Here is a 17,681-nt window from a genome sequence, read left to right as displayed (position 1 = left end):
GCTTCCTCAGACCTATACGTGGTCTCTTTCCCTTCCAGATAAAGCGTGTCACCTCACCATGAAGTCTACAGATGTCTACATGCTTAATCAGCAAGGGCAAAGTCTGGAGAGGATAAAGGAGTCTGGAGAAGCTGATCATTTTGACTAAATGGATTCTGCCCAATAGGGGCAGGGGCAGGTTCTGCCATCCTCGCAGTTCCCTAGTCACTTTACTCAATAAGGGGGTATAATTCAGGCCGTATAATGAATCTGCCCTAGAACCTATCTTGATACCTAAATATGTAATGTGACCTTTAGCCACCGGTATCCCCTCTAGAGTGCTCCCAGGCTTTAATGTATTTTCCCCTCTCCCAAGCTGTAGAAGCGCACACTTGGCTGTATTTATCGTGAACCCTGAAAACTGACCAAATTTTGCAATGCTGCTCAGAACTACCTGTAGGTCTGTCACAGGGTTGCCCATGAATAGAAGTATGTCGTCTGCAAAAAAAATTGCCTTCAGTTCAGAGTTACCTATTTTAATACCCTCGAAAATCCCGCCCGAGTTTAGGAAACGGACCAGAGGCTCTACCGCCAGGTCAAACAACAGGGGGGATAAAGGGCAGCCCTGCCTTGTACCCCTATGTAAGCTAAAAGGATCAGAGAGAAAGCCCTGCATGCCTATCCTGGCCATAGGAGTTGTGTAAAGCTGAGTAAGGTATTCCCTAAAAGAGCCTCTCACCCCAAATTTATCCAACACCCTCCATAGCCACTCCCAATTTACCTTATCAAAAGCTTTTTCAGCGTCGAGAGTGACTATGGAGGGCGTCGAAACACCTCCCTTCCCCCGGCCCACCTCATCCAAGACCGCCAGGACCCTACGGATGTTGGCGACCGCTGACCGGTTTCTAACAAAACCAACCTGTGAAGGGCAGATCAGGCTCGGGAGGATGCTTGCTAACCTATTGGCCATAAGTTTCGAGAGGATTTTAACATCCTGATTTATAAGGGATATAGGTCTGTATGACGCGGGGTCCTCAGCTGGTTTGCCCTCCTTGGGGAGCATGCGTATGTGCGCCATATTCATTTGAGCAGATAACCTCCCCCCCTTTAAGAGGACATTACCCAGTTTAGATAGTATCGGTGATATTTGCGCTTTAAGGGCTTTATAGAAGGCACCCGAATACCCATCCGGGCCTGGTGCTTTATTCCCAGGTAGCAGTGCTATTGTTTTCAGGATTTCCTCTTCCGTGATGGGCCTATTAAGCTGGTCTAGATCCTCCTGCGCTATCACTGGGAGATTTAAGCCTTCCAAGATACTAGGGCCCAAGCCTACATTGTCTGGAGGTCTACTATATAGATCAGAATAGTAACTCCTAAAAATTTTTAGGATATCGGGGGGTTGGGATCTAATTTTCCCTGCTGAGTCACGTAGATGGGTGATAGGGATTGTTTGTCTACGCCCCTTAGCCAGATTTGCCAGGAGTTTGCCTGCCTTGTTGCCGAACTTGTGCAACTCTAGTTCCCATCTAGCTGTGTGAAAGCTTTCCTTTCTCTTTGCCCAAATCTCGAACTCCTCTCTTGCTGTGCTCCACTTTTCCTTGTTCTCTGGCGAAGGAGATTGCACAAAAACCCTATAGCAACCCTGAACTGTCCGGCTACACTTGATAAATTGTGCCTTTGTAGCTTTCTTGAGGCCTGTTATATATGCTATCAACCTGCCCCGTATAACTGATTTGCCTGCTTCCCAGAAAAGAAGGGGGTCAGATTCATGCTCCTGATTAGTAGTGCTGTATTCCAGCCACCAACCCCGTAGTAATTCTATAAAGGTCTCATCCTCAGATAGGAAAGACGGGAATTTCCAAATGTATTCTGTCCCTCTCGGTTCCATATCCGCCAGAGACAGAACCACTGGCGAGTGATCTGAGATCACCAGGTTTTCAATAGCTACCTCGCTGACTCTGGACAAGAGTTCTGGTTTGGCCAACCAGTAGTCTATACGAGACCACGAGTTTTGCGCATGGGAGAAGTGGGTAAAGTCCCTTTCATCTGGGTGTGACACCCTCCATGTATCCACCAAAGCAATGTCCTCTGTGAGGGAAGACAAAACCCCACCTCTCCCATGAGCCCTATTCCTCAACGCCCCTGACTGCTTACGGTCTTCACTTTCTACCATTGTGGCGTTAAAATCTCCTCCTACCAATATATTGCCCACCTGATCTGCCAGTATCTTATCTCTCAGGGAGGCAAAGAAACGACCTTGCTGTACATTGGGTGCATAAACATTATATATGTTGAGATTCCTGCTCCCATCTTTCAATGTCAGAATCAATATCCTGCCCTCATCATCAGCAGTGTAACCCTGGACCCTATTTAGTAGGTTCTTGTGTACCAGTGTGATCACACCTGCCTTGCCCTGTATAGCCGGAGAACCATAAACCTTACCCACCCAGAGCCTTGACATTCTCATAAAATCCTCCTCCAGGAGATGCGTTTCCTGCAGAACCGCAATATCTGCCTTCAAGCGCTTGAGATGGCGCAGCACCATTATGCGTTTCTGCGGGGAGCGCAGGCCCTTGACGTTCCATGTTACTATCTTAATCATTACCCCACATTTTTAAAAGGTTTTCCCCCCCACTGTCGATTGTATGAGACAAAGAGATTGGCAGGACAGCATTAACATAACTAAAACAACAAACAGAAACAAACATCCCTGAGTAACCTGCAAAGGCAAGTGAAACAAACATTACATCCTGGACTTCACTTTTTTCTGGTACCATTTTACCCTCCCATACCATTTCCCCTGAATAGCTTATAGTGGAGGATTGAAGGCCACCAGCTCCTTTTTTTTTTTTTTTTTTTTTTTTTTCCCCCCCTCGCTTATTTCTTACACCCCCTTTACGCAGGCACGGATACATGAGGCATGACACCCCTCATTTTCGCTGCTTCCGCTGATTGCCAGACGAAAAGTGCTGGGTCTCATCTCTCCGTTGCGGCTTGCCTCTGGAAGTCCCTTGAAAGCCTGATTGTGGACTCTGCGACGCTCTTCTTCCTTGTTCCACCGGCTCTTCAGGCTCGGTGAGATATGGGCCTTGGGCAAAAAAAGCTGCAGCATCTGAGGCATTATTAAAGTTCCTGTAGACTCCATCCGCACACTTCACTTTTAACACTGCCGGATATAGTAGTTGAAAACGGATTTTCCTCTGGAACAGTGAAGTGCAAATTTCGCTGAAACCTCTCCTTTTCTTAGTGATCACTGCCGAGTAATCATTAAAAAGCATGATCTTCTGCCCCCTATAGGTTAGAGGCTCTTTTCGCGCCCTGAAAGCGCGTATAATGTCCTCTTTATCAGAGAAATCGAGGTATTTCATTATGACCTGTCTGCCTCTCTGCGGGCGATTAGCCAACTCCTTGGGTCCCTCCGGAGGGCTCTGCAGTGACCCCAGCCTATGCGCTCTTTCCACTTTACGGGGAATCGACAGTCCCAGCGCTCTGGGGAGTTCTGACTCACAAATATGCTTAAGCTCTGTGCCCGGTATGTCCTCAGGGAGACCCACTAACCTGAGGTTACTGCGACGTGAGCGGTTTTCAAGGTCGTCGACCTTATCCTTTAGCTCATTCACCGTCTGCATCAGCACTTTTATACGTGACTGTGTGCCCTGCATGTCTTCTTCCACACATGCCGTCCTCTGCTCCAGTTCGTCTATGCGGTACCCCTGTTGGCTGTAGGCTTCCTGCAGCTCTGTAAGGGAGTCTTGTATCGTCGCCGCCAGCGTAGATTTGAGATCAGGTGCCAGGTGGGCCGCAACCTCTAATGCCAGCCTTTTGAGATCTGCAGCTGGCAGCGGGGTAGACTGGAACAAGTCCTCTTGTGAGGATATCAGGGGCTGACTCAAATCAACTACCCGCGGCGTGGTCTCAGTCTCGGCCGCCATCTTGTCCTCTTTATGCAGCGGCGCCGGCCGCGGCTCTTCTCCGTCCTCCGGTCTCTTCCCGCTACGTAGCAGGTACCTCTCCATGCACACAGCGCTGCCTGTCAACACTTGCCACACTTAGTGTGGTTACTTGAGCCCGTAGGCGGTGATCGGAGGGTAAGGCTGTTAGGGAAGGTGGCGGAGCTCCGCTACACGCGTCTCCTCATACCAGCGCCGGAACCGGAAGTCCCTAGTGCACGTTTTTGTGTGGCACCTGCACAATTTTGTTGCATGGGTGCAGAAAGCACGTACCTCAGGCTTTCATAAAAAAAAAATTGCCAATAAGTCTCCATACCATGGAGTACTTCCAGTAACTCTCCAGGGAGAACAAAAAGATCGGGTGAAAAAATGTACTCTGGCCAATGCTTCTTTCCCCCAAGGGGAGAGTTAGGAGCTCCACGTACACATTAGAAAGTTGGCTGAACCTCCTAAATGTAGCAGGCTCAGTCAGCAATAGAATAGTGAGTATGAGGGCGTTAAGTCAATCAATGGAGTACATTTATCAAAACTGGTGTATAGGAAAGCTGGTTTAGTTGCCCACAGCAACCAATCAGATTCCACCTTTCATTTTTAGAGCTCCTTTGGAAAGGAAAGGTGGAATCTGGTTTCTATGGGTAACTAAGCCAGTTTTCCTTTACAAAAAGGTTGATAAATCTCCTTGAATGTGTTTAGGTTTGTTGGTTACTTAAAGAGAAACATTACCAGTTAGCAGGAGCTTAATTTCTCCTTAAAGGGGTTCTCCGGGCTGTTCATATTGATGACCAATCCTCAAGATAGGTCATCAATATCAGATCGGAGGGGTCCAACACCTGGCACCCCCACCAATCAGCTGTTTGAAGAGAAGGCGCACGCCATGCAAGCGCTGCCTCCTCTTCATTGTTTACCTGCTCGCCGTCGCATCCGCAGCGGTGAGCAGGTGTAATTACACCCAAGCCGTCCCATTCATTTCAATAGGATGAATCGCTCCTATAGAAGTGTATAGGAACGAGCCGTCCCACTGAAATGAATTGGACGGCTAGGGTGTAATTACAACTGCTCACTGCTGCGGATGCGACGGCAAGCAGGTAAACATTGAAGAGGAGGCAGCACTGGCACGGCGCACGCCTTCTCTTCAACAGACCCCCACTGATCTGATATTGATGACCTATCCTGAGGATTTCATCAATAAAAATAACTTGGACAACCCCTTCAAACATATGTTTCTATGTTACAATATCCGAGGCCACTGTGCAGTTGCTGGCGTTTGGTTTTTGGTCCCTAATATAACATTAACATTCTTATCAGTAACATTTCCTTGTTCGTTTGCAGAAACCTCCACCTCACCTACTAGCCGACTGACAACACTACAAAGAGGTAACCTCTCCCTACTAATCTCCTCACCCTGCAGGCCACTCCGAATGTTGTCAGAAATAATAAAGGTTGTTGCTATATCAGGATATACTCCTCAGAGATAAGCGGTGCTTTCTTTGTCTTATTTTATTTTTATAACTTTATAATATTCACTTAACATCCAGTGCATTTTGGTTAAAGAAGATCTGCCGCCAGACTTCACAATACATACTGCATACTTCTTCATTTTAATAGCAGGTGGGAAAACATTAAAAAAGGATTAGACATCTGCTTAACCTCAACAGTTTTGCTCGAGCTTTGAGAAAAGACACTAAGGGGGAGATTTATCAAAAAAATCAGATTCTACCTTTCATTTTTCACAGATCCTATAGAAACTGAAGGTTGGTTAACATTTGAAAGTGAAAGCACGTTTCAGCTGCTTTCAATTCTGATCAGATGTACAGTAAATAATGTTGCCATTCTGGTCTTTAACCTTTCCGCTACCAGTGCCATACATGTGCGGCGCTGAAGCTATAGGCAAACAAGGCATCTGCTCGCACGTGCTGCAGGCTTCATGGCCGGTTTCAAACAGCAGAGACATGCGGCTAATCACTGCGACCGGCAATAATGCTGATCGCGGCAATTAAAGGCTTTAGATGCCGTGATCAAGTGGCATCTAAATTCTCAAAAACCCGGAGGCTTCCGGGCATCCTACCGACTTCCCCAGCAGACAATGGGGATGCCGGTAATTGGTTTGAATGGGCTCAGCCTCGCTGGAGAGGCTGAGAACATTCAAACTGCAATTCTTATTTTGGCCACCAGATGGCAGGCGAACATAAATAAGCAATTCTCAATAATAAGTCCAGTTTAAAAATACATGATTTTTCAAAATTAAAATAGATTTTGTAGGCTCATAATAGGCTTCAAAATCATTATAAAAAAACCTGTTAAAACATACATACATTTAAAAAAAAAATAAAGTTGTGTAGGGAGAACTGAGTTTTAGCGCTCCAGTGAATGGTGCGCTTTAGGGATGAAAAATTATAGTAAAAATAGAAAATTAATAAATAAAGTATATTAGAAAAAGATTTTTTAGGGGGTTAAGGATAACATATTAATAGTGGAAGGTGCCTCAGGACCATGCTGGAGGTGACTTCCATGGAGGAGGGGGACAACATATTAAAAGTTAGTATAAAAGTTTAGTTACTCTTTAAATCACCCCCCTTTCCGTATAATAAAAAAATTAATGCCTAAATAACAAAAAATATAAACATGATGGGTATCACTGCGACCGAAAACGGCCATACTATTAAAATATATAAAAAAAAATCCAATATGTGAATGGCGTAACGGAAAAAAGGGTCAAAATAGTCAATTTGCAATTTTTTCATTGCTTTTCTTACCCAAAAAAATTTAATAAAATGTGTTTAAAAGGTCACACACACTCCAAAATGGTATCAATAAAAACTACAGATTGTCCCGTAAAAAATTTGCCCCAAACAGCTCAGTAGATATAACTATAAAAAAAGTTATGAGGTCAGAATATTGTGATGTAAAAAAAAAAAAAATTCCCCAAGTAAATTATATTTTTTACACTATTTAGACATTTAAAACCTATACATATGGGGTATCTTTATAATCATACTGAACCAGAGAATGAAGGGCAAAGGTCAGTTTTGCCGCAAACGGAACGTCGTGGGAACAAAACCCGTAAAACGATGGAGGAATTGTGTTTTTTTCCAATTCCAATTTTTTTTTTACCGCTTCCCGCTACATTGTATGCTATAATTAATGGTGGCATTAGGAAGTACTACTTGTCCCGCAAAAAATAAACCCTCATACAGCTATGTGAACAGAAATATAAAAAAGTTATGGCTCAGGGAAGATAGGTTACCAAGCCTGAGATATGAAAAGTGAAATCAGTCCTCCCACTTCAGCTTGGAGAAGGAGAGAGAACAGTGGGATAGCTGGCAGGTTGCAAGGAGGAAAGAAAAAATATATAAATTTGGAAACATCATAATCGTTCTGACCCGCACAATAAAGTTATCGGGGGAGATTTATCAAAAGTGGTGTAAATGAAAACTGCCTTACTTGTCCATAGCAACCAATCAACCACCTTTCATTTTCGAAAGGAACTCTGAAAAATCTGATTGGTTGCTATAGGCAACTAGTTTTCCTTTACACCACTTTTGATAAATCTCTCCCATCATGTTATTTCCACTACTCCGTGAACATCATAAAAATAAAACCAACAACATGTTAAAATTGCTTTTTTTTTTTACCTTTCCCCTAAAAATTAAATAAGAAAATGGTTCCTAAAAAAAAAAAAATACAACTTGTTCCGCAAAATTCAAGGTTTCATACAGCTAAATTGAAGAAAAAATAAAAGTTATGACCACTGGAACACAGAGGGGAAAAATATTAAGGCTAAAATTAGACTTGTTACTAATTAGTTAAAAAAAAAACTTACTTGTGTGCCCTGAGTTGTGCGCCAACTAGATATACTTTAGACATAAATTCAAAATGTACATTTAAAAAAAGTTAACATTTTGGGTTTTTGAGTTTTTCTAATTTTAGTGTGACAATTGAGGGGTTGAAGGGATACTCTGAGTTTTTTTTAACTGATGACCTATCCTCTCGATAGGCTATCCGTATCTGATCGGTGGGGGTCCAACAACTGGGACCCCTGCCGATCAGCTGTTTGAGAAGGCACTGGCACTCGCAGTAGCACCGCAGCATTCTTGCAGTTTTGCCTAGGTCATGTGACACCACGATCATCAGTCACGTGGCCTAGGCGCAGCCCAGCCCCATTGACGTGAATGAAGCTGAGTTGCGATACCAAGCACAGCCGCTATACAGTGTGTGCTTCTGTGAGCGCCGATGCCTTCTCAAAGAGCAGATCGGCGGGGTTCCAGGTGTTGGACCTCTACTGATCAAATATCGATGACATATCCAGAGGACAGGTCGTCAGTAAAAAGGTCTCGCAAAACCCCTTTAATAATGCATGCAGTTTGTATTGTGAAAACTGGTGACAGATGCTCTTTAAGGATCTTACACCTGGATCTAACCTAAAGCTATTCCTTATGGGATTATACAGTCTGGATCCCACCTGAAGGCTGTGTCTATCATAATGTATGTATCCTCTGTAGATAAACCAGATCCCCCCATGGACTTGGAGTTAACCGAACTTGCAGAAAGAAGCGCCCGGCTCACGTGGACAGTAGGCAGTGATAACAACAGCCCTATAACAGGTGAGCTTGAGAATGCATATTCTTATAGATGGTTGGGACACATGGTGTGTACAACCCCAGAAGCACGTTTCAAGACTTCAGACCTACAAAGCATCATTTGTGTTTGTGTACTTTAGTGATTTTTGAGACACCTATTAAATTTATGTACTCTATGCGCATTTATAGAGCAGGAGAATGTGTATTTGTGTACTAAGGCCACATTCACATGACAGTGAATAGTGACCATCAAAAAATAGGACATGTCCTATTTTTGTCTGTTTTCACGGCCAGATGGACCCCATTGAAATCAAAGGCTCCGACTGGAGAATAAAAAGTTCAGTCTCCAGAAGCATCAAAGCTTCTTTAGGGTCCATTCACACGTCCGCAAGTGTTTTGCAGTCCGCAAATTTCAGATCCGCAAAACACGGACACCGGCCATGTGCGTTCCGCATTTTGCGGACCGCACATGGCTGGCACCATAATAGAAATGTCTTTTCTTGTCCGTGTCTGCAGACAAGAAAAGGACATGTTCTATTTTTTTGCGGGGCCGTGGAACGGAAGTGCGGATGCGGACAGGAGACTGTGTGATGTCCGCATCTTTTGCGGCCCCATTGAAAATGAATAGGTCCGCACCCTTTCTGCAAAATTGCTGAACGGATGCGGACGTGTGAATGGACCCTTACTGTAAGAACTGTGAATCTGTGGAATAGACTTCCCCAGGACGTGGTCACAGCAGGAACAGTGGACAGTTTTAAAAAGGGTTTAGATGAATTCTTAAAGGTAAATTACATTAATGCTTATGAAGATGTGTAGAAATCTCAGTCTCGCTTCCTTCTGGGATTTGCGTCGCCACCTCCTATCTTTTGGTTGAACTTGATGGACTTATGTCTTTTTTTCAACCATATTAACTATGTAACTAATTGGGTATTAATCATATTGGTAGCACAATGGGGGATTAGATGTCCAGGGGACATTATGTATACAGAGGGCAACAGGGGTTGGGATTCATTTGTTTTTAATGGCAGTTAAATATGAATGCAAAATGGCCATTAGAAACATAGAAAATGATTGAAAAATGGCCATTAAAAGCTGACAATGTGTCCGTTTAATGTGGCAGGAACTGAGGGATTTTTTCAGCTAAGTTCTAGGGTTAACATAAGTCATATTTTAAAATGTTAGCCACCATAGAGAGTGGCAAAGTTATTTTATTTCTGTGATTTTTACTACATGTGGTACCTTTTAAGGACTTCCACTCTGCACTACAGTCTGTCCTGCAGTTTCCTTTATATATATCATAAGTTTGCTTATGCATAATATTTCATTGAGCAGGAGCCTGTATTTCTATGCGCATTCTTTGTAAATTATTAACTGTCAGACGTGCTCAACTGCTTTTCTCACTCATCAGGTTTTATTATACAGTTTGAGGAGAACCGTTACCAACCAGGTACCTGGTACAACCTTGCCTCAGTTCCTGGTAATGTGAACACTGCTTTGCTTCGTCTTTCTCCATATGTCAACTATCAGTTTCGCGTTTTGGCAATAAATGATCTGGGAAGCAGTATGCCCAGCCCATCATCGGAGAGATACCAAACCAATGGGTCACGTGAGTGATGAGCTCTTGACTAGATGTTATATTATTGTTTTCCCACCAATGAGCTGCCTCTCTCTATTATGCTGTTGTATTCTAGCGTGCTCACGATTTGTTTGCATTTTTTAGCCCCAGAAGTTAATCCAAGTGATGTTCGTGGAGCGGGAACTCGTAAAGACAATATGGAGATCACATGGACAGTAAGTAATACTGTAAAAGATATGGGTTCAGAGGGTTTTTAATTAGCCCTCTGTTGAATGCATGGTTGTGTTCTATCTGTCTTTGCAACAATGCTGCTTATAGCTCCTACAGTGACTCCAGAAGTCACAGCGTGGAAGTAATTTTATATGATGGGTCAGGAGACGATGGAAGATCAAACCATTTTAAAAACACTGATATCACTTTAAGGGAATCAGACTTCAGGGCTACCTAAGAGTCAAACTAACAGAGGAATAAAAGGACCTACCTAACGCATCATATAAATCTAAATGACAGTTATTCTGTTTGAAGATATTATGTGGTAAGGTAATTAGAATGGCCTATGTTGGAGGAGAGAAGGATCAGGATGTTGGATTTCAACATTCCCGATCCTTTTGTTCTCCAGCAAGTCAGCTTACACCACCCTCCACATTGAGATAGGGTTGCACTGGGTATCGAATTATCAATACCAAATTAATACTTTTGTACCCGGATCGATTCGATACCAGGATTTGCCATTTACCAATACTAGGCTGCACACTACTGCGCAGCCTAGTATCAGAGTACATGGGACGTGCTGCTCTCAGCATGCGCCGTGTTCTATTAAGCATTACAGTGGAGAAGGAGATAGTCTCTCCCTCCCCACTGTGCGCTGCTGCCGCTGGCACAAAGGGGAGGAGGAGGGGCTGTGGCCACTGCGCCGTCAATAAAGATAACTAACTCATTAATTCAAAAAGAGGCAGCGGGTACCGGCTTCAGAATCACATACCCAGCACTTGATCTCTATGACAGGGCGCTGCAATCCGCGGCAATTAACTCCTCAGGTGCCACAGAGGTTGGGTGCCGGGTATGTGATTCTGCCACTGGCACCCGCCACCTTTATTTGTATTAAAGGTTTAGTTAGCTTAATTGGTGGAGCAGTGCTCCCCCCCAAATCCCCAATATTATAAACATTAGTGGCGCAGTGCAGCAGCAGGGAGAGTGTAAAATCCTATTCACCCTAATAGAGCTCTATAAGGGTGAATAGGACAAGGGATTAAAAGATCCCAGGTTCTAGCCCCTAAGGGGGCTAATAATTATTAAATAAAAAGTGTAAAAAAAAAAAACACTGAGGCTGGGTTCACACCTGAGCGTTTTACAGCACGTTCCTACGCGCTGTAAAACGCTCAACAGGCAAGAACCAATGATTCCCTATGGGAATGGTTCTCACCTGAGCGTTTTACAGCACGTACGAACGCGCTGTAAAACGCCCTACGCCCCAAGAACTACAGGAGCTTCTTTGGGGCGTAGTGTCGCGCGTTCCCGTACATAGACTTCCGGGAATGCGCGACAATGGGCGTTCGCTTGCACAGGAGCCGCGTATGTGAGACGCCCGTAGAATCGCGCATACAGAGCGCTTCATCCAGCACGCTCAGGTCTGAACCCAGCGTAAAATATTAAGTTTAAATCACCCCCTTTCCCAATTTTACATATAAAATATATAAACAATAAATAAATAAACATATTACATATCGCCATGTCCGAAAAGTCCGAACTATTAAAATATAAAAAAATATCTCCTATGCGGTGAACACCATAACATAAAAAATAAATAAATAAAAAACGCACGATTCGCCTTTTTTTTGTCACCTTGAAAAAAGGCTCAAAATGGCCAATTTGCAATTTTTTCATTGCTTCTCTTACCCAAATTTTTTTTATAAAATGTGATCAAAAAGTCAAGCACACTCCAAAATGGTATCAATAAAAACTACAGATTGTCCTGCAAAAAATGAGGCCCTAAACATCTTAGGCTACTTTCACACCTGCGTTAGGTGCGGATCCGTCTGGTATCTGCAAAGACGGTTCCGCACCTATAAATGCAAGCGATGGTATCCGTTCAGAACGGATCCGTCTGCATTCTATGTAAAAAAAAAGTCTAAGTCTAATTGTTAGTCAGACGGATCCGTCCTGACTTTACATTGAAAGTCAATGGGGGACAGATTCGTTTGCAATTGCACCATATTGTGTCAACGTCAAACGGATCCGTCCCCATTGACTTACATTGTAAGTCAGGACGGATCCGTTTGGCTCCGCGCAGCCAGGCGGACACCAAAACGCTGCAAGCAGTGTTTTGGTGTCCGCCTCCAGAGAGGAATGGAGGCGGAACTGAGCCAAACTGATGCATTCTGAACGGATCTGCATCCATTCAGATTGCATTGGGGCTAAACTGATCCGTTTGGGGCCGCTTGTGAGAGCCTTGAAACGGATCTCACAGGCGGACACCGAAACGCTGGTGTGAAAGTAGCCTTAGTAGACATAAGTATAAAAAAGTTATGGGGGTCAGAATATGGTGATGTAATAAAAAAAATTTCATCAAAGTTTACATTTTTTTTTACACTATTTAGCCATAAAAACCTATACATATGGGGTATCGTTGTAATTGTACCGACCCAGAGAAAGAAGGGCATGCGTCAATTTTGCCGCAAACGAAACGCCGTGGGAATAAAACCCATAAAATGATGGAGGAATTGATTTTTTTTTCCAGTTCCACCCCATTTGGAATGTTTTTACTGCTTCCCACTATATTTTATGCCATAATTAATGGTGGCATTAAAAAGTACAACAGATCAATGTATCCTGAATTTTACACCACCTGCCATATGCATGCGAGCCAACTGAGTATGTGCTACTATACATTTAATTTAGGCTGGCATTACACAATAGACAGCTTGTTCAGTGGATACCATTCTCTCAGCTACCTCATACACAAGCAAGTTGAGAACATGCATATGGTCTCAATGTAGGGTTGACACGATACCCAAATTTTTTATTGATTTCGTTAGCATGAAAAAGTATTGTGATACTTGATACCATTCGATACCCCGCGAAAAAAATAAAACACTAAAAAAGCTGTGTGCATTCTGCATTTTATGGAACGTCTGGCCCATAATAGAACAGTCCTATCCTATTTTTTTGGGGGGCAAAAAAAAATGGCGAATGCGCGGTTTTTATTTATTTATTTTTATTTTAGACACTTTTTTCCGTTACGCCATTCACCATATTGGAAATTTTTTAAAATATTTTAATAGTATGGACGTTTTTGGTCGCGGTGATACCCATGATGTTTTTATTTATTGTTATTTAAGTATTTCTTTTTTAATTATACAAAAAGGGGGTGATTTAAACTTTTGTATATTTTTATATATTTTTAAAGTTTTTTTTATTTTTTTGTGATGATTTTGAAGCTCATATATAAGCCTATAAATTTTGTTTTAAAAAAAATCACGTTCTAGTGTCTCCATATTCTGAGAGCCACAGTTTTTGTTTTTTTAGGGCGATTGTCCTAGGTAGGGTCTCACTTTTTGCAGGATGAGATGACTGTTTGATTTGTATGATTTTGGGGTGCGTATGACTTTTTTATCGCTTGTTATTACACTTTTAGTGATGTAAGGTGACAAAAAATTGTTTTAACACCGTTTTTATTTTATCTTTTTTACGGTGTTCATCTGAGGGCTTAGGTCATGAGGTATTTAGTTGTTACGGACGCTGCGATACCTAATATGTCTACTTTTTAAAATTTTTACTATCAGGTATTTTTAAAATGGGTTTTATTAATGAAAATTACTCATTTCTTATCCTGGCCTGCCATCTGGTGGCCAAAATAAGAATTGCAGCATGAACTCTACCAGCCTCGTCAGTGAGGCTGATAGTGTTTAGCCCTACTACTAATGCCCCCATTGGCTGCAGGGGGTGTCGGTAGGAAGCCTGAAAGCGCAAGCTTCCGGGTTTTTGCGCATTTTGATGTCGTGATCTCAATTGATCACGATATCTAAAGCCTTTAACTACCGCGATCAGTATTATTGCCGGTCACATTAATTAGCTGCAGGTCTCTGCTGTTTGAAACAGCAGAGACTTGCCGGCCATGGCGCCCACTGCATGTGCGAGTGGGCGCCATGTTGGCCTACCACTCCAGCGCCGTACATGTACGTTGCTCATAGCGAACTGGTTAATGTGTATTAATGTGCCCAGTCCGTATACATTGTAATGTAACGTGAATTCAAAAGATTTGAGAATGAATAAGCTCACGCAGGCTAAGTGAATACATATATTTACATGTGATTAAATATAAGATAACACAAACAAATCACATTCTGAATAATAAAAAGTAAATACATCACTAGCCTAAATAGAGTGGAGACACATGGCTGTCTACTATGGAAACCAGGATGGATCCATTATGCTGCCCATAGACTTGTATTATGAAGGATCAAAACGGAATGCCTCTTAAAGGCTTCCGTTTTGACTTCCGTCTTATGGATTCCGTTATTCATCCAACACTGATGTGAACCCGCCCTTAGTGGCTAAGCATTTTTTTAATATAAATTTTACGACATGAACATTTTTTTTTTCAGAAAAATGTGTTTGTGTTTTTTAGCTTCAAGTTTCTTTTAAATAAAGCTTTACTTATTAATTAATTATTATAGTAGGAAAAGTGGAAATATCCAGCTCCAGAATAGTGGAAAATCGTAGCTTTATTTGCGGTATTAAAATCTTCAACATACAGGACAAGTTCAGTTACAGATTTATAACATGGATATCAGTTATTCCTGCTTGCTGCGGGTTGGGTTTCGGCGGGCTCCTCCTGTGCCGCCTGCCTGCCCTCTATTTTTTGCTGGAGCCCACCGATACCCGTCCCGCAGCAAGAAGGAATAACTGATATCCAGCTTATAAATCTGTCGACATCGATTATTACGGAGGATCAGGTTGGTGTGCTTCAAAAGGGGTTATCTTTTTCCCCTAGACACCACTTTGATTTGTACCAAACTATTCTCGATGTCAACAGATTTGCCTAAAGTCTTACACTTAAAATACATTTCTGTGACTCTGTACCTGATCCAGCTGATAGGGTTAATGTTGATACATGTGATGTTCCTTGTGTGAAAGCTTGTTTCTCTGATTCTGCTCTACCACAAAGTAGTATGACTTTCCAAGAACTTATCCATATCAACTTTTTACAGGATTTACGGGTAAGGCAAGATGACTAATATTAGAATGTCTTCATTCAAAGTCTCAAATAGAGACTTTTATCCTATACAATTTCATGATTTTCCTATTTTATGACGTAAAGTCATGATTTTATTAAAGACACGGAGGCTCGTATTGCATTAACTTTCTTTACTGATCTACCATAGCAGCAAAGAACAAAACTGGTATTACATAGAGAAAAAACCATGGTAACCAAACTCCTCCCCACTATCTCAGTATATATAGGAACAGCCCTCTGGAATCCTCCTCTTTCTTTGCGAAGACCACCAGAACAGACGAAACTTCCAAACGCCAACAGTGACCTGGAACCGGAACCTCCAACAGCTGAGATCTTCAACGGAAGATGGTGATCTGAACCAAGAAACAGGAAACACTCCCCTGGAATCTTGAGTATGGTCTGCACCGTGAAAACCGCTCAACCTGCGAACAACAAAGAAGGGAACCAAATAACATGTGATTGAAAACCACAAATTCCTGCAATCCTGAAGAATGCAAAGCAAAAGCAAATAAATAATACTTACAATAAAGTAATAATAATAACAATAATCCCATATGCGGGAGGGAATAAAACAAGGGAGGGCAATACTCGCTTCCGTGTCTTTAATAAAATCATGACTTTACGTCATAAAATAGGAAAATCATGAAATTTTATGACAAGACACGGAGGCTCGTATTGCAAGTTTAAAGCCTAGACACCACAGAGGCAAAGGCATGAGAAGGTGGCCTGAAATAGAACTCACGAAAAGTGGACACCCTAGACCAGTCCGCCAACTTCATAACATCCTCCAGGCGAGCACCAGCGACAGTCATAGAGGTAGCTGCCGCACTGCGGACTGAATGTGCAGTGAAGATACTAGAATCAGTACCCGACAAGGAAAGGATCCACTTCACCCAGCGTGAAAGAGTCACGCTGGTGACAGGAGCGAAAGGTCTGCGAAAAGAGACGAACAGCTGAGGGAACTGTGCCGAACGAAAAGCGGAGGTACGGGATTCATATTCCTGAAGGCAAGCCACCGGGCAGAGCTGAGGAGAAAGAGGGAAAGCAGGATATGTCACCGAACGGATATTGGTCTTGGTCCGTCTGGAGATATTAAAATAAACACCCTCCGGAGTAAATGATCTGGCGTCATGATCCAGGGCGCGCACGTCAGAGATCCTTTTACAGGAAATCAAACAAAGCAAAGTGACCAGCTTGGCGGACAATTGGCGAAGAGACAACAAAGAGTTCGATGGCCAATCCGAGAGGAATCTCAAAACCACCGCAACATCCCAAGTGGTGGAAAAACGGGGTCTGGGAGGCCGGGAAAGGCGAGACCCCTTGAGCAAACGCCGGACCAGAGGATGTTGCCCAGCAGGACAACCCTCAAAACCAACATGTCTGGACGAGATAGCCGACCTATATACATTAATGGTGCGATAAGCCTTACCCTCGTCATACAAAGAGGACAAAAAGGAAAGAATCGCACCTACAGGAGCCTGAAAGGGATCCAAGTCGCGTGAGGCGCACCAGCGAGACCAAGAGTTCCAGGAGGATCCATAAGCCCGTCTTGTGCCTGGAGCCCACGCGCTCTCCAGTAAGAAGGTAGTTGTATCCGAAACTCCTGAGACGTCCCAGGAATTCCTGAGACCCTGCAAGCGAGGAGACGTAAGGACCCTGTCTGAGGAAGAGGGTGAAATTCCCCCAGGGGATCCCGGAGGAGAGACCGGAGATCCGGGAGGAGGAGTGGATAATCGACTAACAGATCTAGAAGCTGAGGGAACCAAGGTTGGGCTCTCCAATAAGGGACGATAAGGATAAGATCCGCCATCTGACGCCGGATCTGCAAGAGTACCCGTGGGATGAGGGAAAAAGGTGGGAACGCATACAGTAGAGCTTCCCCCCAGGGTTGGAGAAAAGCGTCTATGGCTTCCGCCGACGGATCCGGCCGCCAGCTGAAGAACCTGGGTAACTGGGTGTTCAAACGGGTAGCAAACAGGTCTATAGAGGGGAAACCCCAGTGAGAAGCTAAAGCAAGGAAAACCTGCTCGTCTAGCTTCCAGTCGCTGGAGCCTGAAATGTAACGAGAGTTCCAGTCCGCCAAAGTATTGTGCAGGCCTGGAAGATGTTCCGCAACTACCATAATGCCCCGGGCCAGGCAAAATTCCCAAAAATCCTTTGCAAGGTGAGTAAGGACTGAAGAACGTGTTCCCCCCATGCCGTTGACGTATCGGACCACGGATACATTGTCCATCCGCAATCTGATACAAGACCTGATGGTGCCATTGGCGAAGCTGCGAATCGCAAATGACCCTGCTAACAACTCTAAACCGTTGATATGGAGGCGTGTCTCCTCCGGGGACCAAAGTCCCCCCGTAGACACC

The 17,681-nt window shown here is 43.5% G+C and overlaps 1 protein-coding gene across 1 annotated transcript in view; it reads left to right on the top strand.

Moving 5' to 3' along the window:
* Positions 1-17,681, top strand: part of NFASC (neurofascin) — a 183,770-nt gene that overhangs the window by 102,261 nt on the left and 63,828 nt on the right. Inside the window, exons 21-24 of the mRNA XM_040423988.1 lie at positions 5,259-5,303; positions 8,429-8,530; positions 9,915-10,112; positions 10,227-10,297. Coding sequence (XP_040279922.1) covers positions 5,259-5,303; positions 8,429-8,530; positions 9,915-10,112; positions 10,227-10,297 — 416 coding nt within the window. The remainder of the gene's footprint in view (positions 1-5,258; positions 5,304-8,428; positions 8,531-9,914; positions 10,113-10,226; positions 10,298-17,681) is intronic.

Source organism: Bufo bufo, chromosome 3 (genome assembly GCF_905171765.1).
Source record: "Bufo bufo chromosome 3, aBufBuf1.1, whole genome shotgun sequence".
Taxonomy (NCBI): Eukaryota; Metazoa; Chordata; class Amphibia; order Anura; family Bufonidae; genus Bufo; species Bufo bufo.
Note: the sequence above shows the minus strand (reverse complement) of the source record. Positions and strands in the feature narration are given on the sequence as shown.